The sequence below is a fragment of the Meles meles genome, chromosome 18 (genome assembly GCF_922984935.1).
Source record: "Meles meles chromosome 18, mMelMel3.1 paternal haplotype, whole genome shotgun sequence".
NCBI classification, from domain to species: domain Eukaryota; kingdom Metazoa; phylum Chordata; class Mammalia; order Carnivora; family Mustelidae; genus Meles; species Meles meles.
In genome coordinates, this window is record NC_060083.1 from 17,090,057 (window position 1) to 17,117,697 (window position 27,641).

Consider the following 27,641-nt stretch of genomic DNA (forward strand, 5'->3'; position numbering starts at 1 on the left):
CCAGCCCACCACTCCTTACTTTGAAAGCAAACTTGGCAGCTCTAAGCTCTGCTGTGGATTGATTGCAATGAAGGGAAATGTGGAGACCACTGCTAAGATTCAAATGACACTGGGATGTAGGAGACACCACCTCCAAGGCAGTGAGAAGAGTCAGCCAACCCAAACACTCACAGATGACCTCTTGAGTACAGGGTGACCAATCTTGCAGTTCATGGCCAACTCAGAAGCATTTGGCTTAGGGTCATCACACTGAATGTCTGGAGAAGGAGGCTGTTAACACAGAGAAGACACAGTTCTTAAAGAGCAAGAAAAGAAGCAGTTTCCTGATACCAATTCAACAAACATTCACTGATTTTCTGCATATCAGACATCTGCCAGGAGCTTTGGGACACTAATCAGACTTGGTTTCTGTCTTCCTCCCAAGCTGGGCAGAAGGGATCAATAGGTTGTTGAGGAATTTAAATACAAGGCCCAAGTGGTTCTGTGGAAGGTACAAGGAAAGACAGTATTGTAAGAGGTAAAATCCAACTAGGAGGAATCTGTAAAATCTTCAGGGGTAGAAGACATTTGAGCTGGGCAAACCTATCATACTGGGATGGGCTGGAAGGCTAGCATGAGCCCCCACACTGCCACACAGCCTTTCTCAACCAGGGCTCTTCACCTGGACCACTGAATACGGAAGGTGATTTCAGTGACACTTTTCTTAATTCTCCCAAGGATAGTGCAGCACTGATTCCACTTGAGAAGCTTATGAGATAATTTCATTATTTTCATATAATAGATGCTGTCCTAGCCCAAATAGCCTAAAACCCTAGGGACAAATCTATAACCTGACAAAGCCACGTTTACTGACTCCTTACCATGAGAAAACTGCACTGTGGTGTCTCACCAAGCAAAAGCCAAGACAGTTATTAAGGGATGGTGGGGAAGAGTGGAGTTTGGGTAATATAGAAGTAAAGCAGAGTTTTGGTGGGCTCTAAGTAAAGCAGGGTTGTGTATCAAAGGGTCCATCAACATCAGGTCTGGACCCAGGGACCCATTCCTTTGGAAACTCTTAGGGAGTTGTAAAGTTGTGTCCAGAAATGCTGTATCTGAAACTCTGTGCCCCAGGTGGAAAATAAGACTGCTTCATTTCAAAGTGACTTATTTTCTCTTGTCAAGTGAAATGGTTTCATAATTACACATAGAACTTTAAGCAGCAAAGTTTTCTGATTGCCTATGATTTTCAAGAAGATTTCTCAGTGTTACAGTACTTCACAGTGTTACAGTACTTCACAGCTGCAGGATGTCCTTGGGAGAAACACTGTTTCCTGTTTTCTTGCAGCCAGCTTCCAGGCTGTGACCCCAGGCTCATGAGTGAAAGGACAGATTCTTACTTTCCCAGTGCAGGCTCATGTGTTAGAGATTTTTTTTCCCTCTCAGAACCCTGGTTAAGAAAGGCTGCAGGCAAGAAAGTGACTGCAGAACAGCCACACTGAAGGTTCTGGAGGCAGAGAACAGCATGATTGGACTCACAGCACAGCATGCAGTGGTTTGAAGGGGATTCATCTCATTAATAATCATTTATTGGATGGATCAGGATGAGACTGGAGGCAGGGAGACCAGTTAGGAGGTTTTCCGTAAAAAAGCAGGCAAAACAGGGAGGGAAAGTCATTTGTGGCATATTTCACTGTTACCTTTTGTATCCTCTTAAACTGGAGGTTTCTGGGGTAATTTAAATTCATGGATGTCATGTAGGAATCTTCCCCAGAGTTAGTTAGGTTAATGTTCATAGTCAGCTCCTTTGTGAGACCAACCACCAATTCCTGCCTGCACCGGGTATGCAAATAGAAACAAGTTACCAGTTTATTTAATCTTTAAGAATGACAAGCAGTACAATAGTACATTCTTAACTAACTCCTTAAATTGCCTAAAGAATACATTTAGCCTAGATTTTCTTCCACTCAACATAAGCAAATGCCTGAACCGCCACACCCACCTCAGTTGGTGTGTGAGATGATGATAATGGCTACCATGTTGATTACTGTATGGCAGGGACTGTGCTAAATGCTTCACATCCTGAATTAATCCTCACAATAACCCTATAAAATAGTATGGTTACTCTCCATTTCATAGAAAAGGACAGAAGCCAAGAGAGTCTAACTAATTTGCCTCAGGTCTAGCATTCTCAAAAGAGGGTTGGGAAAATTATATTTAAATCCTCTTTCTACTACCAAATCACTGCAACCCTAGGCAAGATACTTCATTCTCCCAAGTTCATACATTTCACATATATTTACGAAGTACTTTCTCTGTGCCAGATATTCTGCTCAATACCAGAGATTGAGCTGCTTGAAGTGTCTGAGACGGATACTGTCCCTGCCTCTTTCTTGACCTCAGTTTCCCATTTGCAAACTCATTCAGGCCCTTCCAGTTTAAAGACTGGTTTAAAACAGTCTTTTCAGACTGGAGAAGAGAAGACTGGGGGATTTTTGAGAGCTTCTTTCAGTCTGCTGAGGTGCTGTGGGGCCCCAGAGTATAAAACCACTATCCACAATCAAGATCTACAGAAAAACATATTAACAATACAAAGAAAATCTCCTAACCATCCGAAATGTTCAAAAACAGGATAGGAAGCTCTGGGAAGCAACGTGACATGTGTTTTGTTGTTATATTGCTGTTGTTTTAGCACAGCTGAGAAGAGAATAGATAGATCAGTGGGAGAGAGGGGGCAGAGATAGCTAGAGCCTGCTGTATGTGGAAATCCAATTGAGAGATGGCAAATGCCCGTGTAACACAGTAGTAGTGGCGATAGACACAAGGAACTGAAGCCAGATACAGTAATGCCACACTTGCAACCAGAGCAACGGAGAGAGTGATCAAGGATAAGTCCTGAATGGATGACCAAGTGGTGCTCTTCATGAGGGAGACCAGAGTGCCACCACCAGGGTGGCAGTTGACCAGATGAGTTCAGTTAGGGGTATAATGAGAAGTGCCTATGGCAGAACAAGGTAGAGATGTTGAAACATCAGTTGGATATACTGTTCTAGAGCCCCCAGAGGGCTCTGGGAGCCACTGGAATATTTCACAGGGGTTCTTAACTGGAGGACCATGGATAGTTTTGGAAAGCCCCAAATGCAAACACTTATGTGTGCACATGTGATCTTCTAGGGAGTAGGGTCTGTAGTTTTCCCTAGGTTCTCTAGGAGACCTGTATCTAGAAAAAGGTGGAAAACACTGAAATGTTTGGATGCTAAGGATTAGACTCAATAATGCTTTTGAAAAAAGGAAGAGACTGACTACTATTTACACTAGGGGGCGATGTAGGGCCAGTTGTGTGTGCTACATATCACAAGGAGTTGGGTGGGAGGGAATTTCTCGGCTGTAATTGATTCCGGTTGGAAACAGCTGTATCTGTTTATTAGGCTGGATTCCAAAGCACTCAAAAGTCTTCAATTGGATCCTCAGTAATTGAGATAGGCTAAGCCATCCACAAATCCTACAAATGTCTACAAAAGGGCTTACCAGAACTTAAGGCAACGGTGTTCTTCCCCACAGATGCCTACCCTGGCCAACAGGCCATCAGTACCAAGTTCCATATACAGCACTAGTAGCCAGGAAAGGTATTTTAAGACCATCACATGTCCAAAGCCAAACTCCTTATCTCTTCCTCTCCACCCTGCCTTCCAAAATCATTCTTCTAAAGGCTTCCTACCCCAATTCAGTTCTTGGCATTGCCATTATTCTGGAGTTCAGTGTGAACCAACAGAACTTTTGCAAGAATGGAAATAGGCTGTATCTGTGCTACTGAAGATCACCAGCCATATGTGGATGTAGGGCCTTGAAATGTGCCTAGTTCAACTGAGGAACTAAAGTTTTAATTATACTTAATTTTAATTAAATAGCCAAATGTGACTAATAGTTACTGTACTGGACTGCAAAGTTCTAGATGCTCAGGATGAAATGAAGGAAGCTGCCTTAGACCCTTCTCTTTCTCTCACTCCCCACATCTAAGCCATCAACAAATCCTGTGGGCTCTAACTTCAAAATATAACCACCTTCAACTGCTACAACTGTGGACAAGTCACCAACACTTTGCACCTGAATTCTAATAGATCCTTACTATCTCCCTGCTTACATCTTTGCTCCTGTAGTCTACAACACAGCAGCAAGAATGAGCCTGTTAAAATGTGAGATCCTGTCATTCCTCTAGCTTACCAGTCCACAGTAAAAGCCTTTATGCAGGGCCTCAGAAACCATCAATAACCATTCTCCCTGCCCCGGCTCTACCCCTCCCTTCTTCATCCTACTTTAACCACACTGGTGTCCTGGCCATTCCTCCACCCACAAGCCATGCTCCCATCTCAGGGCATTTGCAGTAGCTCTTCCTGCAGACACCCACCTAGTTCATCCCTCAACCTCTTCCTCCTGTGTGTACCAAAACATCAGCTCAGTGAGCCCTTTTCTGACCATTCTAAAACTGCAACCCGGGCACCTGGGTGGCTCAGTGGGTTAAGCCTCTGCCTTCGGCTCAGGTCATGATCTCAGGGTCCTGGGATCAAGTCCCCCATCGGGCTCTCTGCCTGCCTCTCTGCCTACTTGTGATCTCTCTCTGTCAAATAAATAAATAAAATCTTAAAAAAAAAATTGCAACCCACTCCTACCCAGCACTTTCTCCCACCTTCCCTGCCTTTTCTTCATAGTGTACTATGTATATCTCATCAATAAAAAATTTACCTATTATCTTCTCCACCTAAAACACCAGGAGGGCAAGAATTTTTGTCTATGTTGTTTGCTGATGTATCTTCAGCATGTTTGTAGAGTGCTTGGCACAGAGGAGATGCTCCGTCAATATTTAATGAATTAGTTAAGTAATTTGGTTAAGAGGTGAGCCAAGGAAGAGGCTACCTCTAACTGAGATAGTCCTAGGAGCAAGGGACACTGGGTTATGAAAGTAGCATTATCCAGGATGTCAAGAGACCTGGGTTCAAGTCCACCAAATGACCACTGTGACCACACACAGTCCTTCCAACCACTGAGTCTGTTCCCTAATGAGGGATACAAATCTCTTGCCTCCCTCATGGTATGGCTGAGGACCCAGTGAGATAATACATGCAAAGCCCTTTATGGGCCATGATGTTGGGTCAATTTTGATGAGGGCTTTGCCCAGGTAAGCCTTCAGAAGGAAGTTAATTGCAGAAACTATGATGACTGGATCCAACTCACTGAGAGAGAGTGGTGGCCATCTGTAACTCAGCAACACAAAACAATTTATTCTTGCAGTTCTTCTCATAGGGCAGCTGTAACCAAGCAGAGAGAAACAGGGGTCAGTCCAGGAACACCACCATCCCCAGTAGCTTTGCTTCATGATCTTCTCCTTAAGACATACTTGTCCTTCCTTAGACTCTGAGAAGTACAGGTACAAGGAAGTGAAGGCTGATAGATTGGGGTTGTACCCATAGGGCTAAGAGAGATGTGACTTGCATTCCTTGACCTTTCAGGGGTAGGGAGTGTGCTTGGTCTTACAACACAGGTACACCATGACTTGGGCCTCTGGTCAAGGTAAAAAATGTGGTGACCTTCATGGAAAGGTGGGGGTGTCTGTCACATTTATATCATGTGAATTAAGCAGCAGTGTTCACAACTCACTAATTTGAACACTTGGGGGTAGAAAACCTAAGTGAAGAGAAGCTTTCTTAGTCCTTTTAAAAATAAAGACAGGAACAGCAGGGGCAGGAATAGGATATACCTAATCACACATTATCAGGTCCAGTCCTGTAAGGTTTTGTCCCCCATGGCCAGTCTTCCCCTTATAATCTTGCTTCCACTAAAACAAACTAATATGGAAGGTTACATAGGCTCCAAAAGGCCTAGTCAAGGTTGAACAGCCCTAGTTAAGTTGAAAGATCAAATGTTCCTTTTTAAAATTATTATGTTCAATTAGCCAACATATAGTACCTCATTAGTTTTTGATGTAGCGTTCAACGATTCATTAGTTGCGTATAACACCCAGTGCTCATCACCACATGTGCCCTCCTTAATACCCATCACCTGGTTACCCCGTACACCCATCCTCCTCCTTTCTGTAACCCTCAGTTTGTTTCCCAGAGTCCAGAGTATCTCGTGGATTCCCTCTCTGATTTCTTCCCATTCAGAGTTCCCTCCCTTCCTCTATGGTCCCCCTGCACTATTTCTTATATTCCACATATGAGTGAAACTATATAATTGTCTTTCTCTGCTTGACATATTTCAGAAAGATCAAATTTTCTAAAGGAGCTGCCTCTACTTTTTTATTATGAAGGAAACATAGGCAGACTCTTAATAGGAGAATCTCTGTATTTATGTCCCCTGAAGGCAGTGACCACCTCAGCAGCTTTCTGCAAAGACTGTTACCATGGCCTGGAGCTGGAATGGGAACTCAGAGCTAGAAAGGAAGCCTACTTCTTGGAGAAGAGAGATACAGTTTGCAGAAGTCAGATCCTGGAGCTCTATCTGGCTAGGTTAACAGTTTCAGGCAAATTTTTTAGTTTTGCTTTTAATTCAGTGAAGTAGCTTGTTTTTCAATCATAGTGGAAGAGAGCAGGATTAAACCAAGCTCCCAGTTAGAACTCATTCTTTGGAAACATCTATGTGCCTAACCCAACACCAAATAATTTCTCCACACCCATTTTATTGATGGAATAAATTTTTTAAAAAATCTCTTTGCTGGACATCAAAGTAATAATTTATTTAGGTAAGAATCATGAATGGATGTTACATAAGATATAAATACACTCAAAGCATCTCAAAGCATCTCCCTATAACATATTTATTAATTATATGACGTGCCTCCTGATGCATAGGCACTTGAAGGACACAACTCCACTTCTGTTCTATTCCTGCCAAAAATGCATAACCTGAATCTAATCATGAGGAAACATATTCCATAAAATAAGTGGCCTATTTGATCCTTCGAAAATAGTAAGGTTATCAGAAACAAAGACAGACTGAGATACCATTGCAGATTAAAGGAGTCTAAAAATAAGTCCTGAAAAAAACGTAATGAATGATCCTGGGCCAGAAAAAAAATTGTTCTCTTTTGCTATATAGGACATTAATAGAGCAACTGGTGACATCTGAGTAAAGTTTGTACATTAGATAACAGCATTTTGTTGCTGTGAATTTCCTGATTTTGATCCTTGTACTGTGGTTTTATAAGAGAATGTTCTTGTTTTTTAAGAAATATATATTGAAGTATTGGGGGGTAAAGAGGCATTATATTTGTGAGTTAGTATTAAATGGCTGCAAAATACAAATGTGTGATATGCATACATACACACATATGTGGGTGTGTATATGTATATGTTGGAGGGAAAGAATGATAAAGCAAATATAAACTGTCAAAATGGTAACTTTCAGGGAATCTGAATAAAAGATACATGGGAATTCTTTGGAGTATTCTTTAATTTTTTTAGTGAGCCAAATATTTCAAAATAAAAAGGTTCTAAAATACCAAAATATATATAATTACTAATCATCTACTTATTGATGAAATTTTGTGACATTAGTTCTCCTAATCTTTTCTGAATCATCTAATTTGCTGTCAATGCCAAATTTTAAAAAATCCTTTACAAAATAAGTACACTATTATAAATTTAAAATAACAGGGATGCCTGGGTGGCTCAGTAGGTTAAGCCTCTGCCTTCAGCTCAGGTCATGATCTCAGGGTCCTGGGATGGAGTCCCACATCGGGCTCTCTGCTCAGCAGGGAGTTTGCTTCCCCCGCTCTCTTTACCTGCCTCTCTGCCTACTTGTGATCTCATGCACTCTCTCTGTCAAATAAATAAATAAATAAATAAAATCTTTTAAAATAAATAAATAAATAAATAAATTTAAAATCACATTTCTTGCCTAAAATAATCAAGCTGACAATCTTCACTCATAGGGAATCTGATTCTCTCTCTTCCTGGACAGATGAGCAATGGAAACAGTTACCCTGATTATGCTACTCTCTTATTTCTGTTTACTATTTGTGACTGATTCATTGGATATTGGCCAAAATCTGAGCCAAAGAATTATATGATTTAATTTAAATAGAGCATTGTTGTAAAACTATTAGATACTCATGAGTGTCTTATGATTACCTGGAAATACACTTATGCTACCTGAAGCTTTTCTGTGCCAGTATGAGCTGCTTTCGGCTTCTTTTCCTTTTTGGAGATGCAATTAATTCCAGCTGACTGTAATTATTACTTTAAATGGTCATATTGTCACTTTGATCTTGCTGAGTTTTCTATATGCCATAAGACTCTCTAAATGAAGACTGACAGAATACCATGGGGCCAGGGCCTAGGTGGGAACCAAATCACCTTAGATAGCAAAGAATTGGGAAATCTGACTGTTTATTTCGCCCTCAGACTTCCCTTAGTTATGAGAGAAGTTTCTTGTGAAATTACCTGCCTGTTAGGGTATAGGTGTGGTAGGCCAGACACTCAGCTGAAGGCCATGGTCAGGACGTGGGTCAGCAGGTGCACTAAAGGGCATCCTGTCTACAGCACAGAGCAGGTTAACTCTAGTTCAGGCCCCATGCAGAACCCCCATCACACCAGCAACTGAACCACACCTCATCAGAGACCCTTGCCAAGCTGGACAACATATTCTATGCATCATATTCTATGCAACATATTCTATGCATCATTAAAAATGCAGCAAGCACGTTTTCTGTGAACATGAAGGAACTAACCTTGCATGTGGTTTGGAGACTTGTGTTACCCACCAGTAAGGCCCTAGGCAAATTAACACCATCTTAGGAACTCCATTTCCCCCATTTAAACAGCAAGGGGCCCAAAGACTGTCTGAGAGCCCTCCTAATTTTAACAGTCTCTGAAATTAGAGGAACAGGTGCTTGTTGGGGTTGGTTCCCAAGAGATTCTCACATAGCTGAGTCACCTGGAAGATGGTGAAGGGTTTAGTGTAGAAGTCCAAAACAGGTTGGGGATGGTCCCTCTGGCCTTCTGAGGTCTGGAGTTGGTAGCTGATGCTGACACTGATGTTGGAGAAGCAGTCCTCCTCACAGAGCTAGAGTCACCAAGTAATGCAGGGTCAAAGTGGCATGCGGGGGACAAGAGGACAAGGAGAATACTTTTAATTTTAATGTGTCATACTAAGAAATAAACAATGCAAGTGGTGAGTCAGAAGTTGTAAGCCTCTTCCAAATAAGCCAGGCTGAAGGGAAACTTCTTTCAACCCAAGCTGCCTAGAGCTGTGGGAAAAAAATCTCACTTGATCTGTTATGCCCTCAGGCCTAGTAACTCCTGTTGGTTCCCATCCCAAACACAAAGGGATTCTGCCCAACAAGAGTTAAAATCCAATTTGAATTTTTTTTGGAGGGCAAATGGATGCCACAGAAGGGAGGAATCATGGCCACATCTGTGTTAATAAAGATCTTTCTCAAAGCAACCTGGAGGAACATATTAGAAAGGTAAAAGCTGAAGATAAAGGAGATTCCCTAGGGTGCCATTGGCCATTCTCCTTAAGTGAGCCTTTCAGCCATGGTGGGAGCTTTGAACACCCCAGAGTAGATGAGCATGATTCCTGCATGGAAAATGTAGCTTTTATTTAAGGAAAGCATAGACTTGCTAGAAACTCTTTCCTAATCCAATTAACACTCTGAACAGACACAGGAACACATGTGTAGGCGGAAGCATAATTACAAGTTTACTGGAATAAATGATCCTTATAGGTCCTTCTAGGCCCTGTCAGGCTCTGAATGCTGACAAATACATTTCTTTTATGTCTCTAGCACCTTTATAAAGGATTTTGTCTTGATTTCTACTTTCTCATTTAATTTTTCTGATGTTCATTCATATAAAAGCCCTCAGCCCCAATGCTACCACCAGGTGAGGTGAGATGACGAGGTGGGAGGAACCCCTGTTATTCCTAATTTGTTACCAAGAAAAATGTCAGCCATTAGAGCACTTCCCTTTGTGCTGAGGTTCTAGGAAGCTCAGAGGTATAATTAATGTTCCATTTCAGCAGATTTCTTTACTCTGGAGTTCCAGTACAATTAACTCCATCTTTCATGCCATTATGTGGTTCTTAATCTATTAGGATTATTTTATTGCCTGGTTTGTTTTGGGTATATATCCTTCATTGCATGCACCTCAAATCTTTTCTCAACAACATACACTCCTCTGGACTTTCTTCTAAACTCCACTTACCTCTCCCTCTGTGGGAATAAGCAGGAGGGACTCACAAAGCCGGGGCATACTGCTGTCCCACTCCCGACGGTGGCTCTGACAATCACTCTTGTCTGAACACTGCAGCCTTTTCCTCTGCTTCACCACATCCACATCCACTGTGAAGTTCAGAAATGTCTCTCCAAAGCCTGGGAATGAAGACCAGACCTTCTTAATGAGGCTGGAGTGGATAAGCCTGAGAAAAAGCACCCCTCACCTGCCTGCCTTATGAGCCCCTCCTGAGTGGTATCCCCACCCAGTCCCTTGTGATGGATTCCTTAGTTTCTTCATTTCAAAAGTACTTTTCTCATGGTCTTCTGGCACCTGGATAGGGTCCCTCAGTGCCCCAGCCCCAAACCCATTCTCAGGACTGAGTCAGTCTTCCCTTAGGGGAAGGAGGGCTCAGAGAAGAGGCTGTGATTGAAGGAGAAAATGAGGAGGAAGAATAATTCAGAAAATGGAGAGAGAAACCCTAGAGTAAAACCAAGGATAGCAGAGCTGGGAGCACCTTACAGATTATCTGGGCTAACTCCCTTACTGTACAGAATAGGGGAGATGGGAGATGGAGACCTGGCTACTTTTTTCTGAGTGTTCTTTCAGGAATTCAATCCTTAATCCTTGAGGAAGAGACACAGAGCCCCTCTTCCCAGCAGGGGTCAGATAAAGCCCTTCATAGTATGGATTTAATAGGAGACCATCCTTTTCTGTGGCACTTCCCATTAAACAGAACCTAATGTCAAAGGAACTAAGCTCTAATAGAGGGATTTCAAGCACCAGGACATCATAACACTCCCTGTACCCCTCCCCTGGCAGGCCTCTTTTCCTGTCCCCTACTGAAGCCAACAAGGAATGACCATAACACTTGGCATGCGGCAGGGGGGTAGGAGTGAGGTCAGCTAGGCTGTCTGTTACCTGAGTTAGCAACTGTGGTCATAGGGTTGATTTCAAAACACAAACGTGCATTCACACTGCTGTTGAAGCCAATGGGCAGTGCCATAGGGGTGAAGGTCATGGACACCTTCAGGTAAACCACAGGTCTTGAGCTAAATGAAACAGCAAAAAGAACTATGAGAAGTGACCATAAGACTTCAGCACTTGGCTCAGTCATTCATTCAATGAATATTGAACATCTCCACTATACCAAGCGCTATTCTGCATCTTCAGGATACAGTAGGGAAAGAGACAAGTCCCTTTTCTAGGGGCAAAAAAGACAATAAGTAAGAAGAAACTATGTACAGGTAATGCTATGATAATAAAATAGAATAGGGTAACAGAGATTGGGGGCTAGTTAGCCTGGGTGATCAGGAAGGGCTTCACTGATGAGACATTTGAGATCTGTTAACAAGAGCTGAAGATAAGGAGAACCTCACTCCAAGCAGAGAGTACAGCTAGTGCAAAGGGTATGGGGCAGCAATGAGCTTTATTCATTTGAGGAACACTAAGGTCAGCAGGACTGGAGCACAATTAGTGAGACAGAGGTTAGTGAGAGGAGACGGGGATGGAGTGATGGGCAGAGCCAGACCATGGAGAGGATGGACCACAGGAATTTGGATTTTTACTCTCTAATGGGAGCTGCTGAGGGGTTTAAAGCAGCAGAATAAAGGGATCACTCTGGCCTCTTTGTGGAGAAAGGAGCACCAAGAGAGGGAGCAGGGAAGAATGCCATGGCAATGATGCAGGTGAGAGATGACAGCATCTTGTATGGGGAGGTTTTTGGAGGCAGAGCCAACAAAATCTTGTCAATGGAGTGGCAGAAGAAGGAAAGAAGAACCAAGGATGACTCCTGGGTTTTGTCCTGAATAAATGGTGCCCTTTACTGAGCTGGGAAGCATGGGAATGTGCAGATTGGGAGAATGAGGATCGAGTGAGAATATGAGGCCCATTTTTAGACTTTGAGATGCCTGACAGTAACAGCCAAGAGGGGTGTTGAATAGACAGCCAAGTCTGGAGCTCAGTGGAGGGTACAGGGCAGATAGGTCCTTTGCCAGAGTATTTACAGCCATGAGATTTGATAATTCACTTAGAGATGGAGCACAGCAGCTCTGAAATTCATATCATCAAAATAACAGCCTTCACTGAAGCACAGTATCAAACACCTTGCAAAGATTCTCTTAATCTATATAACTCTGTGAGGTAGAGGCTAGTGTTATTCCCATTTACAGAGGAGAAAATTGGGACTCAAATACAATAACCTGCCCAAGGGCACATGATTAATTGAGAACCGAGGTTCAAAGCCAGATGAGCAGATTCCAGAGCTGATGCCCTTAACAGACACATTTACTCCCACCCATCAGTTCATGTCTTCATGGGGTCAATGAAGGCAGGGCAACTAGGTTGAGGCTGGGACTTGGGACCACAGAAGGCAGGGTAAACCCCTACCGGAGCACAGTTGCCCGGCCCAGGGTGCCCACGGTGATGTCAGGAAGGCGGTCACCAGTCAAATCTAAGCCACCAGCCACTGACATGCCGAAGTAGTGGAGTCCTGAGGCCACCGCTGAGGCTTTGATCCGCTGTGGAGGGAGAAACACAAGGCATGGAGGAGAAGGGGAGTCCTTTTGGGTTTTATTCAAATCAGCACGATCAGCTTTCCTCCCCAACCCAGGAAGCCCTCAGCTGAGGAACTGAAAAAGGAAGGGCAAGGTTTCCCAGGGGAAGTGGTATTCGAATGGAGCCCTGAAGGGCAGGTGGGACTTGACATGGGAGGAGTGAGGGAAGCAGGGTATGGGCAGAGCAGGGCCATCTGAAGACCTAGCTAGGGGCCACTACAGTGGGAACAGGAGGAGATTTGGGTACAAGGAGGCTTGATGAGGGGCTGGGCAGTGAGGTGGTCCTTTCTAATCAGATGCAGAGTAGAAGATGGGGATTAGAAGGAGCCAGGCCAGGGGTAGGGATAGAGTGAGACAGGAGCCAGACCAGGGGCTGGATATGGGAGACAGAATCATTAGGACATGTGTGGAGGATGAGTGGAAGGTGTCCAGAGGAGCAGCAGGTCTGGGGGAAGAGGATGCTTTGGGTTAGACAGCATGAGACTGAGATGCCTGGGTGGGGGGGGCATCCAGTGAGGTGCTCAGGAGACATCTAGACATACAGGACTAGAGTTAGGAAAGAAACTACGATCTGGGGTGGGTAAAAGTGCTCATAAAATATGTAACATGAGAGGCTGGCAAGGGAGTCATGAGAGATGAGAGTTTAGGCATGGAGGAGTTGGGGGGGGGCGTGGACAGGAGCCACAGAGGGGACAGAAAGAGAGTAAAATGAATCTGAGGTACTTCCATGGTCAGGAATGCCAAAAAAGGGAGATACAGGTCAGGAAATAGACAAATGTTGCCACCACCTCTTACCCCACTAGAAGTGTCTGGGGTAAAGCCCTGGTCTGGAACCTCCATGTGACTTTGGGGCTTCACTGGGCACGCCTGACCCCTTGGGACCCACCTGACACTTAGAACTGGAGCTGGCTTGGGGCTCAGACCATCACCTCAAGGGGAGGTCAGAATCTCAGAGCAGAGGCTAAAGAGAGCCCTGCAGGTTACCTGAGAGGGGCTGGTAGAAAGACCATCCTGGTGTCCATTGTAGATGTACACACTGCCGAAGCTGTTGCCATCAGCTGCCTCAAAACCCTCCAGGGGGGCCCCAATGGCCACATCTGTGAGGTTATCCTGACTGATATCCCCTATTGTTGCCATGGCAAAGCCAAATCGGACATTAGTGAATCCAGGGTGCCCACTCAGAGTGTATGCCAAGGAGAAGGAACCATTCTGCAAAGCAAAGAGGCACCTCAGCCCTCAAGGGAGGGATGTGGGGTGTACACCCATGCCACCCCAGGAGGCATGCTCACTAGACTTGTTTCTGATTCTCTAGCAGGGAAGCCGAGGCTCAGAAAAGGCAACGGAACCCCTATGGTTACATGGGGACTGAGTGGTAATGCTGGAATCCTCCTGCCTTGCAGTTCAGAACCCATAGCCTGCCCTCTCTGTTCCCACAGTTACAGGTACTGGACTGGCAATTACTAGACTGGGTTCTAGTCTTGGCTCTACCACACACTTGCTATGTGTAAACTTGAGCAAGTCTCAGCATCATTGAGCCTCAGCTTCCTCATCTGTAGAATGGGAGTGACACAGTTACTGTGAGAAACAAGTGAGATCATAGACAGAGCATGCTTTGTCAACTATGCAGCTACGTGGGATATTATCATCATCAACATGAGCTGATGGGGTGAGGAAAGTGAGAAAGAGTACAGGAGGCAAGGTGATGGTGCCCTGCTTGGCCACCATCCACCCTGAGCACTTCCCCATCACTGTCCTGCCATGAGAGGCAGGCCCAGGGTGCTCCCAGCCTCCATCAGATTTGCACCAGGCTGAGCAGCCACAACCTCGGCAAGCTTGCAAAGATGAGACTCCTACCTGCTCATTCAGATAGTACACATACACTCTGCCTTCCTCTCCGTGAATGTGGTAAAATGGAGCAGCCACCAGCAAGAAGTCCGTGGTCCCATCCATGTCAATGTCCACAGGGCACAGCTCAGAGCCAAAATAGGATCCCATCTATAGCCCAGAAGGAACTCAGCTCACAAGGGTGCTGGGGAGGCCTCCTCTGATACCCCTCAGCAAGGTCAGATTCCTGCTCCTTCTCTTCCTGGACTACCAGTTTGGGTTATTCCAGATCAATTTGTTCACCAGAGTAACAAAGAAGCCTGGGTGAGCAGCTATATCCCCAACAATGGGGGAACCCAGTTGCCAAACAGACATGCAGAGCTGGGGCAATGGCACTGCATTCTGTCTGAGTTCTGTCCAGACTGAGTCAATAACCCACTGCATGCCTTGGAGCCTATCCCATTCCCTCCAGGGCCTCCAGATCTTCCCTCTATAATAACGGGGGGCATCCTTCTCCAGCAGGTACCTGCTCTCCCTCCAGCACTGGCACGAAGTTGGTCTCTCTGCCCTCCTTCTGGAGCTCAAACACGGCTCCCCGCTGCTTGTACCGTGGAGCCCCCGCCACATAGGAGAGGCCACAGGCCTTGTGCAGTAGGGCCACTGCATAACCTGAGAGAAGGAGTGGTGGTGGTTGTGGTTGGGAGCTCCCACTGGGCCACTCTTTTGATACCCCCCACCATTTTCCCAACCAGTCCTTCAAAGTAGCCTGGGCAGGGGGGCAGATCTTTCTCATCTTCTTTTTTTTTTTTTTTTTTTTTTTAATATTTATTTGACAGAGAGAAATCACAACTAGGCAGAGAGGCAGGCAGAGAGAGAGGAGGAAGCAGGCTCCCTGCTGAGCAGAGAGCCTGATGCGGGGCTCTATCCCAGGACCCCGGGATCATGACCTGAGCGGAAGGCAGAGGCTTTAACCCACTGAGGCACCCAGGCGCCCCCTTTCTCATCCTTTTAAAAACCAGCATCAGGAGTGCTCCCACTTACCACCAGGGGTGCACCCACTTACCACTGGGCCTTCTCACACACATGTGCCCCACCACACAGAAGTGATATGCACCCAATGTATATACAGCTTCATTCAAAACACACTCCTTCATACACATTCACCACACACACGGTATATGAGGACCAAGGACAGGGGTGAAGGGTCACTCACCACTACTGTTAATGGTGAGGCCCCGCCTCCTCAGGTAGCCACCCAGGGTCGCCCTGAGCTTCCGTCCTGAGGAGGCCCTCTCCTCATCCAGAAGGCCTTAATTCTCAGCCTCGGAGTCCCCAACCAAGGCCTATCGCTTAGTCTCTGTGACTGCCCTAACTGACCAGAGCCTGCCCTAACTGGGAAGCCTAATTCAGCCCGCTGCCCAGCCTCCGCGTCGCTCTTTAGGCCCCGCCCCCGTTCAGGAAGCCTCCAGGCCCCGCCTCACCTAGATAGCTGTACTGCGCATTCTCGGTATCCGCCGCAGTGTGGTTCAGGAAGCGACCCTGGCGGCTGTGCATGTCGTAGAGAAGCGCACCCCCCGACCAGTTGAAGGCCCCCACGGCACCGAGCAGCACCTGCCCCTACAGGGGATTAGGGTTGGAGGCCATCCGAGAGGGAGGGACCCGGGCCAGCCACCTCGGGGATAGGTGGGATGATGGGTGCGGCGCGCAGAGTTGGGGGTGGGGGGCACGTTCACTTTCAGGGATCACTGACCACCTGGCTAGAAATGCAGGAGGAAGGCAAGATAGCAAGTACTCGGTTCCTGCCTTGCACCCATGACCCTGTCAGGACAACCATCCTTCCGGTGCCCATCACCCCCAGGACAGAAATCTGACCCAGGCCCCAGATGTTGAGCATGAAAACAAAGTATGATTGAACAATACAGAGTTCATCTCCTGTGCACGTTGCCTGGCACACAAGGTCCACCTGTGTCAAGCAATTTGCTGACCATAATTCCACCTCCGTGCAGGGCTGGTGTCCTCACCACGCCTGCATTTTTCCCGTGGTAAGGAACTGTGCCTCTGGTGAGGACAAGTATGGAACTTGGTAGGCAAGTGACCTAAGCCAAAGCCTGTGTTAGTAGTGCATAATCCTGAGCACACAGAACAAAACGACCTCCTGTAATAAATATGGCCATTCTTTCATCTACCTCAAAGGTCCAGATTAGAGCAAGCAAGTGCAAATGTTTTCCTTTATCCTAAAAGGGCTCTTTCAGAGGGCAGAGCTCTACACTGTGAGCCAGGGATCCCTGAGTCCCTGGGGGTCATTGGGGCCCCTCCTCTATGGTAAGCCTGCTTGGTACTGAGTTGGCCACATACCTTATCCAGGATCTGGGCACTGAACCCAATCTGCGCCAGCTGGTAGTGGAGGGCCTCTCCAACCGTGCCTAGAAGCCAAGAAGCCCAGTGAGACACTGCTGTGGGCTTAGGTGAAGGGAGAGACTAAGTCAGGTAAGGGCCAAGTTTGACCTCATATCCAGAGGGAACCATGTTCAGAATAATGGGACATACACCAGGCTGAGAGTGGAAACCTGGTCCTGCTTTAGGAGCCACTGGCAGAGTAAGCTTGGGCAGCTCACTCCCTCTTTATGGGCTTCAGTTTTCTCATCTGTGAGCTCCTGAGGATGGGATCCAAACCCAGTCATCCTTCTTTCTCCAGCATCAGAAGGAGCTTCTCATCAGAGCTTCAGGGAATTCTGGGGAAGTGAGGAGGGCTGGGGATATTGTTGCCTTTTCAGAGATGGAACAGCTGAGGCTCAGAGAAGTGATGGGATGCCCAGAGAGCCATATGGAGGGAGGACAGGAGTGGGGCTGGAGCACAGGGCTTGGCCTCCTGCCAAATCCTAAGGGTACTGCCCAGCAGAGCTCTCACCTTCCATCTGAATGATATTCTGCTGCAATTTACTCAGCAGTCCATCCAGTGCTGTGTAGTTGGTCACCTTGAAGGCGTATTTGTCATCAGGGTCTGAGGCGATCAGCTTCAGTTCACTGTAGGTCCTATTCTTTTCAAATGCCTCTCCCACCTGCACAGGAGCCAAGGGTCAGTGGATCAGGATCATAAGAGTAGGCTGGTTCCCAAGCCCAAGAGCTCTCCAGGCCCAGGGAGAAGGCTGAATCCCTCTGCTGGCCTTCAGGGCCCTCTACCACCTGCATTCACTCCCTGCTCCCTGTTCTCCTGCACACACACCTTCCTTCTCACACCAGGCTCATTCTCACATACTGGGCCCTTTGCCTGCAGAGCCCTTCCCGCTTCCCCCGCACCCTAGGCCAGCTACTCCTATTTGTCCTCCAAGACCCGGCTCAGCACCATCTCCTCCAGGGACCTTCCCTGATGTCCTTCCTTTGGGGTCTCTCAGTGGCCACTGCTCTCCCCATCACTGGGCAAGTGAACTGTGCCTACCACTGGGAAATAGGCCCTCTGTGGGAAGACCCAGTATGGAATGGGGAAATTTCAGGACGTAGGGACTGATAGTAGTTGCTAAGTGTCTGTGAATAGAGCAAGGCTTGAGTAAGCAGTTTTCAGAAGCCCCTATCAGGAACCCTGGCTCCTCCCCACCCCAGGCTGCACAGGGTCGGGAGGGCCTTCCCCCAACTCTTGGCTCTTACCCCAATGGCAAAGCGCTCAACACCTTGCATCTTTGGGGAATTGATGACAGTAGTGAGGTTGAGTGGGTCCTCAAATATGTCCCCATCAGTGAGTACCACCATGACCTTGGATGCATTTTTTCTGGAGCCGTGGCTTGGCGTGAAGATGGTGTCTCTAAGTAGGGGACAGTAAATGAAGAGGAGTACTTCACCAGAGGGATACTGAGCTCTGGGGAAATTTTATTCACTGACCTGTTTTAGAATTGGATAGGATTAAGGAGCCCTTCAAAATGGGAACAAAAACCCCAAAAGCCCCCCTCTGGCATACAGCAGGGCCAGGTGGAGGGGAGGCTGTGACAGACGTTGCCCCTCACCTCCTCCCACAGAAAGGTTTTGGACCACACTTCAATCTAGTCTTGTGAATAATAATGATATTAATAATAGTGGCTAATATTTACATAGTACTTCTGTGTCGGGCACTGTTGTAAGCACCATACATATTTTAACTTATTTAATCCTCATAAAATCCTGTAAGACAAGTACAATTATTATTCTCATTTTATTTAATTTATTTGTCTATTATTTATGTTGAGAGTGAGAGAGAAAGAGAGAGCGTGTGCTCAGGGGTCGGGGCAGAGAAAGAGAGAGAATCTGAAGCTGAGCACAGAGCCTGACACAGGGCTTGATCTCACGACCATGAGTCAGTCACTCAATCAACTGAGCCACCCAGGTGTCCCTACTTATTCTCATCTTAAAAGTGAAGCATTTGCAGCACCTGGGTGGTTCAGTCCGTTAAGCATTTTGGCTTAGGTCATGATCTCAGGGTCATGAGATCGAGCTCCACATCATGTTCTGCACAGGGCATGGAGCCTTCTTAAGATTCTATTTCTTCCTCTCCCTCTGCCCCTTCTCCACCCTCCCACCCCTGCTCGCCCATGTGAGCTCATTCTTTCTCTCTCAAAAAAGAGAAACAGTGAAGCAACTGAAGCACAGACAGGTTAGACAACTCACCCAAGGTCTCCGAAGTACAAACTGGAGCTGAGATTGAACCCAGGCAGCCACGAAGCCCATACTATAAGCAATGTGCTCTACTGCTGCTCACAAAAGGAGCTTTTGAAAGAATTTTTGGAGGATGTCTTGGGATGTCATCCATCAGCCAGGGCTGGATTTACCTCACATTCCCCTCAGCCAAGGAAGAGCTGGAACTTGATCCTTTCTCTTCCCAGCTCTTTCCAGCCACCTCTCCAGGCATGACGCCTTGGAGCCTCTGGGCAGTGCTGTGAGCCGGCATGCAGTAGGTGCTCAGGGAATTCCCACTACCCTCATACTTACAGGACATGCTGCATGGCAGAAGCGGTCTTGGTGACACTCCCCACTTGAGTGATGTTCTGGACTCTGGCAAGGGAGGCCCTCACATCCTGGCTATCCCGAAGATCAAACTCAGTCTGGATCACTGCCCCGTATTGCACCAGGGCAAAGCTGCACTAGAGAGGAGGAACCAAGGTGGGGAGGAGGTTGGCTGAGTCGCCATGCCCAAAGTACCCCCTGCCCTTTAGGTGGCTCCCCCTGGGAGTAGTAAAAGAATCCATTCATTTCTCCTTGCCTCCAGGCAGGAGGAGATGCTAAAGCAGAGGGAAATCTCTAAGCAAATAGAGAAGGAAGAAGCTATGATAGTAATGGCTCTCAGTGAGTCATAGACTTGTCCCTGAAACCATGTCTGTGTGTAGTCCCCCTCCCACATAATGACTATGGGATAGGTCATGTGACTGGCTTTGGCCAATGGGACATTGGCAAATGTGATAGTCAGAACCTTGAAAAGTGCACGCATACGTTGGAACACTGTGGCCATGGAAAAGTTGGACTGGCCTGCTGGAGGCACATGGTTCAGACAAGGAAGGCCATCCAGTCAAGCAACAGGATGTCTGCAGCTGCAGGACCAACTCCAGGCAAGGCCAGCAGAAGAACCACCCAGCTGACCCAGCCCACGTAACTGATGCTGAACTGTGAGCAAATAAGGGGTTGTTGTTTTGAGGAGATCTGTTCACAGTAATAGAGAACTGATAGACCACATGAGTCTACCTCTTAGGGAAGCGTACCTGAAAGCACTTCTTATAGAAGTTCTTCATCATGTTGGAGATGAAGTCTTTGGCTCTCTGGAAGTCTGGGGGTTCAATGCTTCCTGAGCCATCCAGGATGATGGCAATCTCAGTGCCTGGTCAGGAGTGAGTGTGGAATTTGAGGCAACAGTGAGGGCAGCATGTACTGCCCTCAGGGTATCCACCCTATTCAGGCTCTGGGGGTTCAGTTCAGGGAGGAAGTTGGTAAAGTTCCCAAGATTAAAGATTTTGTCTCAGAGGCAGAGACAGCCAGAGCCTGCTGACTCTGACTTGTTGAGTGAGTCACTCCCATCGCTCCTGCTCTTTAGGCCTGTTTCCCCATCTGTAATATGGTGGGGCGGCAGAGCTGGGACTGGCCAGGTCTACGGAATCCAGCCACTGCTCCCCATCTTCCAGACCTGGGCACACCTCACTCCTGGAGGTCACCAGCCTAGAGATCTGCTCTGACAGCCTCTGGGAGCAACCCAGATCTGCCTTTCCTCACCAGCTTCCTCCTCCTCCTCCTCCTCCTGTATCTTCAGAGCCCGGCGCCACCTGGCTGGCTTCTCTGTGTTGCCTTTCTTGTTCCTGTAGCAGTCTCTGTCATCCACATGCGCACTGGGGGCCACGTTTTCTTTAAAAACCACACATGGAAGAACTCAGAGTCAGACAGCCTCCTTGTTCACCTCCAGGCAGGCCCACATTTAGTTCTGTCCTGATTCCCTTCACAGGGGCCTAGGCTTGCCTTCCCCTCTCTGGGCCTCTGTGGCCCTGCCGTGACTCTTTTTAGAGACCCAAGGAGACCTCTTCAGGGATGTCCAAGGTCAGTGAGTGTCCAAACCTTACCCAGGTTGGAGAAGTGGACCTGGGTGTGGTTTTGGAAGTTGTTGGATAGTAGGCTGCAGGTCCCTGTGAGTTCTGAGCTGAGACTGCGGGGCTGCGGGGTCCGCACTTGAATGCAGATCTAGGGGAGAGGGGGAGAAAGGGAGGAGAAAGCCTAAGTCACCTTCAGCACAGTCACTCTAATCACAGCTATACCATCCCATGCCTGAATCAAGTTCATCAACCAGGCAGAGGATGTAGGAAGAGCTTGTTTATGTCTCAGCAGGGGTGGGAGTCATGCTGGGGTCAAAGCTGAGGTTAAGCACTTGGGTCAGTGTGCTGCATCACATGGTGTACCCAGGTTAGAGCCTTGGTCAGCCCTGTGGTTGGTACCAAGGAGATAGTTGGGCTCAGCCCTGAGAATATACCAGTCACACTGGTATTAACACTGGTCAACCACAGGGTTAGTGTCACCCTCCTTTAAGTCCTCCATCGTCCCACCTCATGCACACTCACCAAAACACTGTGGTGGTTCCGAACAACTGTCACTCCCCGGTACCTCCCCTTTGGGATGGGGGCAGTCTCTGAAACAGTTAAGGCCAGGTAAGGAGAGAGGTATTCTGGGAGGCAACCCTTCAGCCAAGGTCAGATGTCACAGAGCCCCATAAAGAACTGTTGGTCACTCAGCGCAGCCTCTAGAAGCTGGCTGAGGGGCCTACAAGCACAGGCTTAGACATGCTCAGGGCAAAGTGCCTATTCGTCAGACTTATTCACTGACTCATTCAACAGATGCCCCGTCATGTCTGCTCTGTGCCTGGCCTCATGCCAGATGGTGTTAGGGATCTAGAAATAACTGAGAGCTGGTGATTTTCTTACAGGGGCTCCTGGTCTGGAGGGGCAGGATGGCAGAGAAGCACTAGCTGGTGGGTGTGTGCAGCACCAGGGAGGTGTACAAGATGTTAAAGGACTGGCTATATGGATCGATGAACTCCCCACTCTCAAAGTTCTGTCCCTGGGGACTCCCCAAGAAAATGTAGCTCACTCCTTTCCCTCTACACTGTGGGCCTCAGGAGATGCATTTTTGAGCCATAGGATCACCCAGTTGCCCTGCCAGCCTGCATCCCCTCTGAAGCAGAGTGAGGTTGTTCAACATCGTATGTCTCACAGAGACAAGGACTCTACCACACACAGTCGAAGGGTCATCAGCAAATGTAGGACTTAAGTGGGAGTCAGTGGGATGCGTAGAGTTGGTTAATGAGTTAATTAGTTTCATTCATTGTTCATAGCATTTATTGAGTGCCTAATATATGCCAGTCCCCATGCTAGATGTTAGGATGGCCACAGGTTGGGAGGGGTAAGGCTGGATACCACTGGGACAGGTTGGGTTTTGGAATCAGACAGAGTTGGGTTTGCCAGCTGTTTTTTTTTTTTTAAATGATTTTGTTTATTTATTTGACAGAGAGAGATCACAAGTAGGCAGAGAGGCAGGCAGAGAGAGAGGGGGAAGCAGGCTCCCTGCTGAGCAGAGAGCCTGATGCGGGGCTCGATCCCAGGATCCTGAGATCATGACCTGAGCTGAAGGCAGAGGCTTAACCCACTGAGCCACCCAGGTGCCCGGGTTTGCCAGCTGTTGCTGCCAATGCTAGATGCTCGACTTTAGTCATACTGGCAATCAAAGGACTTCTCTGAACTATGGCTTCCTCTTATATAAAATGATGTGATTTGTGATTTTGAGGATTTAAAGTGAACACTTAGCAGAGTGCCAGCCGCATGGTGAGCACTCAATACATTTTAAGTATCATTTTTGTTAGGACTGGGTCTGGAAAGATGGGCTGGGGATTAGGACTGGGTTGGGATGGGATTGGGCATTGGGGTAGAAGACCTGCTGGGGGTGGTGGTAGAATCTAGGGTGGAGGGACTGGACAGGTTCAAACGGTTTGGCCCAGAAAAGTGGGATTCCTCAGAAGGAGGTCTAGGAGCATTGCCCAGAACTGAGGTAGACTTACCTACTCGTTTGCAAGAGATCTTATCTTGGATGAGGGAACAACAATGCAGGAGGCCTCCTTCCTCCTTGGTTTGAGGGCCAGTGACCAGGAGCCTGAGTTGGAAAGGTAGACAGCAAAGTTGAGTTGGCCAGTGATTCCCTTCTCCTTTCTGCCTGCCCAGGCATAGTCTTCCCACTCTAGGTCCACAGGCTCACAGGCTCCCTATCTGGAAAACTAATGCAGGAGGTCCAGACATGGGGCAGGCAGACTCTCAGCCCAGAATGGCAGATTCTGCATTATGTGAAAAGCATTTGCTCAGCATTTACCTTTATATAGCTCCAGGCAGGAAATGGTTAAATGCATCTGCTCTCTGCCTGCTGACCCCCCCTGACAGAGATGGGGGTGATACTCTTTGGGGCAAGGGTGGGTAGGTACCGGGAAGCCATCAGCACAACAGTTGGTTCTGTTGGGGTGCTGGCTTTCTGGTGGCTGCCAGGGAAACCACCCCGCCTGGCCTCAGTGATAGTATATCCTGAGAAGTGTGTGTTGGTGCTTCTACCCTCTGAGTCAGTCAGAAATGGAGGTTTGAGGGAGGAGCACCTTAGCCACATTAAGGCAGCCTCCAGAGGTCTGATTCCCAATGGCAAACTTTGCCCCTCCTCCCGAGTCCAGGGAGACAGCAGAGTCCAGTGTCAGCCTAAGCGTTCTCATTATCCACACTGCCCAGGGAGAACTGGTCTGCCTCAAGACAGGGAGTGAGTTCCCCGTCTTAGGGGCTGGGTTGTGAGTAGGGGGCATTGAGGAAGGGGGCCCAAAGCTGGGCTTGGTAACAGGGAACCAGTTCTAAGATCTTTGTGCTGCGGGCAGTAGGAAGTCATGGAGGACTTTATAATGGGGAATATTAGTCTGTACTTTCAAAAGATCATGATGCAGCTATGGTGGGTTGGGTGGCAGGAATGAGGTACCATCTCCACTTCCTCACTTCCTGTCACTCTATTATAATTATGAAATAGATCATTTACTTATCTCCATGGATTAAGAATAATAATATTAAGTCTACACCTGTGTACATGCCCCCACCCCCAGCTTAACCACCCCGGGTTGATTCCACCTTCTGATAAAGCTATTGTCAAGGTCAACAGTGGTCCCCACACAGCCAGATCTAATGGACACCTCTCGGTCCTCATCTTCAACCTCTCAGCAGCTTTGGACATGTGACCATCCCCTCCTTGAAATACTTTCTTTTTGATTTCCCCCTACCTCTCTCAATACTCCTTCTCAGACTCTTTTGTTGGCTTCTTCACCGTCTAATTTCTAAATGTTGTTTGAGCCTTGGGGCTTGGTCCCTGTCTTCCTTGCTAGCACATTCTCCCTAGTAATCCCCTCCAATCCCATGGTTTCAATACACCTGCAAATGCTGAAGTTCTGTGGTTCTGGGGTCCCTCCACCAGAAGTCAGACCAGCATAACCTGTCTGATATAGTATATAGGAAATTGCTGTAGGAAATGCACCCCCACCCCCAGATGTCCAGGTCCTGATTCCCAGAACCTGTGAATATGCCAATTTTTGTGGCTAAATGGATTTTGTAGACTTGATTAAGTTATGCATCTTGAAATAAGGGAAATTATTCTGAAATTATCTAGGTGGACCCAATGTAATCACAAGGGTCCTTATAAGAGGAAGACAGGAGGATGAGTGAGAGAAAGATTTGAACATGCTACACTGCTGATTTTCAAGCTGGAAGAAAAGGCCAAAAGCCAAGGAATGTGGTTAGCCTCTGGAAACTGAAAAAGGTGAGGAAACAGATTCTCCCCTTGAGCCACCAGAAGGAACACAGTCCTGCTAACACATCTTGACTTTAGCCTATTAAGAGCTATTTTGGACTTCTGACTTCCAGAACTGTGAGATAATAAATTTGTGTTGTTTTAAGCCACTAATTTTGTGGGTGTTACCACAGCCATAGGAAACAAACACAATGGCTAACTGCCCCCAAACTGGCATCTCAAACTTTAGATTGTCTACACAGAACTTGGGAGTCTTGTCCTCCCAAGTCTGTGCTTTTTGTTCTTTTTCTTTTTCTTTTTTTTTCTAAGATTTTATTTATTTATTTGACAGAGAGAGAGGGAACACAAGGAGGGGTATAGGAGAGGGAGATGCAGGCTTCTTGTGGAGCAGGGAGCCTGATGCGGGGCTGGATCCCAGAATCCTGGGATCATGACCTGAGCCAAAGGCAGACACTTAACAACTGAGCCACCCAGGTGCCTCAGGCCTGTGTTTTCCCATTTTCCCCAAGGCAATAGATGGTAGCACCAACCACTACATTATAAAACCTGAAGCCTGGGTACATCTTTGCTTCATCTTTTCACTCATCCCTGCATCAAGTCCATCAGTAAACCCTATGGATTATTCCTGCAAATTATATCTACAGAGCCCTTCTTCTTTCCATTTCCCCATCACCATCCTGGCTACCAGCACCTTGTCTGGTCTATGATATTAGCCTCCCAACTGATAGTGTTTGTTTTTGAAATTTATCCTTACAGTTTATACCGGGTCACTCCCCTGCTTCGATAGCCTCCCGTGCACTTAGAAAAAGAGTCCGTACTCCTTGATGCACCCTACAGGGCCTTGCTGGTCTAGCCCTCCCTGCCTCTAAGACCTCCTCTCACCATTTCTTTATTTTCTTTTTTAAGATTTTATCTATTTATTTGAGAGAGAGTGTGTGAATGAGAGAGCATGAGTGGGGAGAGGGTCAAAGAAAGCAGACTCCCTGCTGAGTAGGGAGCCCAATGTGGGACTCAACACCAGGACCCTGGGATCATGACCTGAGCTGAAAGCAGAGGCTTAACAGACTGAGCCACCCAGGTGCCCTCCTCTTCCCATTTCTTTGTTCTCTAAGCTCCAGCTCCACACTGGCTGGCTTCTGTTCCAGCCCCTTCTTTGGACAGCCTGAGTTCTTGCCTGCTCAAGCCTTCTGCCTTGCTGTGCCCTTTGCCTGGAAGCCCTGCTTTTCACTCCCCAAGGCTGACTCATTTTCATCTCCTGGCCTTGCTTAACTGTCACCTCCTCGTAAATGCTTTCTCTAACCAGCCTCCCCTCACAACACACCTACTCAGCTTCATGTCCCCTTGTTTTATTTCCTTACAGAACTTGTTATGTCCTATAGTATCCTCTTTACTTGCTTATGTGCTTATTATCTCTCCCCCACACTAGACCATAAGTTCCTCAAGGATCACATCTAATCTTGTTTACCATGTTATTTCCAGAGCATGGAAGAACGACTGGCACAGAACTGGGGCTCAGTAAATATGGCTATATACTGACTGAATGACAGCTCAGGCGGCGGGTTAGGGGTCTAATGTGGGGCAGGGCTGATGAGCAGAGGGGCAGCTGTGTGGGTTCTGTAGCTGAGCTCCCAAAATAGGTCGCCTGCTCAGCAACCCTGCCTCAGCACCAGACTCCTCCCCAGCCTGAACCTCAGCCCTCGGTCTAGCACCTCATTCCCTTTCCCCCATAAAGGTGGGGGAAAAACTAGCCTCCATTCTAGATCATGTTTTGGTGGGGTAGGTCCAAGCCTGGAATAGCCTCGGCTCTCCTTCCTCCTTCAGGGCATTGCTCAAGCTATTTCCTTCCCACCTCCTTTTCCTGCCAACAGTCATCCTAAAACCCAGCTCCTCGGGAAGTCTTCCCAAAAGGAGCAACTTGACCCCCTCCAAGCCCTCCCTGGCTACTGGAACCCTCCCCTATACTCGCCTAGACTATGAGTTCTCAAGAGACTACCATGTACAGCTGTCCAGGCTGTGAACTGTGGAAACTAAGGTTGCCATTCATATCAAATCATGCAGTGCTGTGGCCTGGGGCCCAGTCTGAGCTGCCTCTGTTGTTGTCTACCCATTCTTCCCACATGATGGGTAGTCTCTTGATCTCCAGGTTTGTTGACTGAATGACTAACATTAACCAAACCCACCATCAGCTGACAGCCCTGGGGACCCTACTGTACCTTGGGCTAGAAGCGTCCATCTCCTGCCTTCACCCACCTCTAACCTAGTTCCATTCTGAGCCTAATCCCATACCTCCCAGGAGAAGGCCTTCTTTTTTCCCCTAAGTTTTTGGTTTTTTAAAAAAATATTTTTATTTATTTTTTTGACACACAGAGAGAGAACACAGGCAGGGGGAGTGGCAGGCAGAGGGAGAGGAAGAAGCAGGCTCCCCACAGAGCAGGGAGCCCAACATGGGGCTCCATCCCAGGACCCTGGGATCATGACCTGAGCAGAAGGCAGACACCTAAACCACCGAGCCACCTGGTTGCCCCTCCCCCAAGTTTTATCATAGTTTTATTTTTTTATGGTTCTATTTGCATTTTTATTGAAGTATAATTAACATACAATGTTACAAATAGTTTCAGGTGTGGAAGGCCTTCTTTATGTTCCACTCATTTCACCCTGCAGCAACCACACCCATGCTGCTGCCAGTCCTGAGTGTTCTATTTTAGGGAGAAACCGCACAAGGGAGTGAGAGAGACACATTATGCTTTCACAGGGAGCCCAGCCTCCT

At 47.4% G+C, this 27,641-nt stretch overlaps 1 protein-coding gene across 3 annotated transcripts in view; it reads right to left on the minus strand.

Moving 5' to 3' along the window:
* The window catches only part of ITGAE (integrin subunit alpha E), a 62,849-nt gene that overhangs the window by 13,555 nt on the left and 21,653 nt on the right, over nucleotides 1–27,641 (minus strand). For all 3 annotated transcript variants that reach the window (XR_006815966.1, XM_045985851.1, XM_045985853.1), the window contains exons 3-22: nucleotides 23,112–23,203; nucleotides 21,622–21,689; nucleotides 21,130–21,247; nucleotides 20,789–20,917; nucleotides 20,284–20,399; nucleotides 19,520–19,671; nucleotides 18,209–18,362; nucleotides 17,475–17,625; nucleotides 16,922–16,989; nucleotides 16,048–16,183; nucleotides 15,093–15,235; nucleotides 14,597–14,737; nucleotides 13,727–13,951; nucleotides 12,576–12,706; nucleotides 11,109–11,239; nucleotides 10,179–10,345; nucleotides 8,908–9,036; nucleotides 5,206–5,279; nucleotides 1,677–1,809; nucleotides 172–270 (exon numbers count right to left, since the gene is read on the minus strand). Coding sequence is in view for 2 of the 3 variants with exons in the window: in XM_045985851.1 (XP_045841807.1) it covers nucleotides 172–270; nucleotides 1,677–1,809; nucleotides 5,206–5,279; nucleotides 8,908–9,036; nucleotides 10,179–10,345; nucleotides 11,109–11,239; nucleotides 12,576–12,706; nucleotides 13,727–13,951; nucleotides 14,597–14,737; nucleotides 15,093–15,235; nucleotides 16,048–16,183; nucleotides 16,922–16,989; nucleotides 17,475–17,625; nucleotides 18,209–18,362; nucleotides 19,520–19,671; nucleotides 20,284–20,399; nucleotides 20,789–20,917; nucleotides 21,130–21,247; nucleotides 21,622–21,689; nucleotides 23,112–23,203 (2,557 nt within the window). In the remaining variant the exon portion in view is untranslated. The remainder of the gene's footprint in view (nucleotides 1–171; nucleotides 271–1,676; nucleotides 1,810–5,205; nucleotides 5,280–8,907; nucleotides 9,037–10,178; nucleotides 10,346–11,108; nucleotides 11,240–12,575; nucleotides 12,707–13,726; nucleotides 13,952–14,596; nucleotides 14,738–15,092; nucleotides 15,236–16,047; nucleotides 16,184–16,921; nucleotides 16,990–17,474; nucleotides 17,626–18,208; nucleotides 18,363–19,519; nucleotides 19,672–20,283; nucleotides 20,400–20,788; nucleotides 20,918–21,129; nucleotides 21,248–21,621; nucleotides 21,690–23,111; nucleotides 23,204–27,641) is intronic.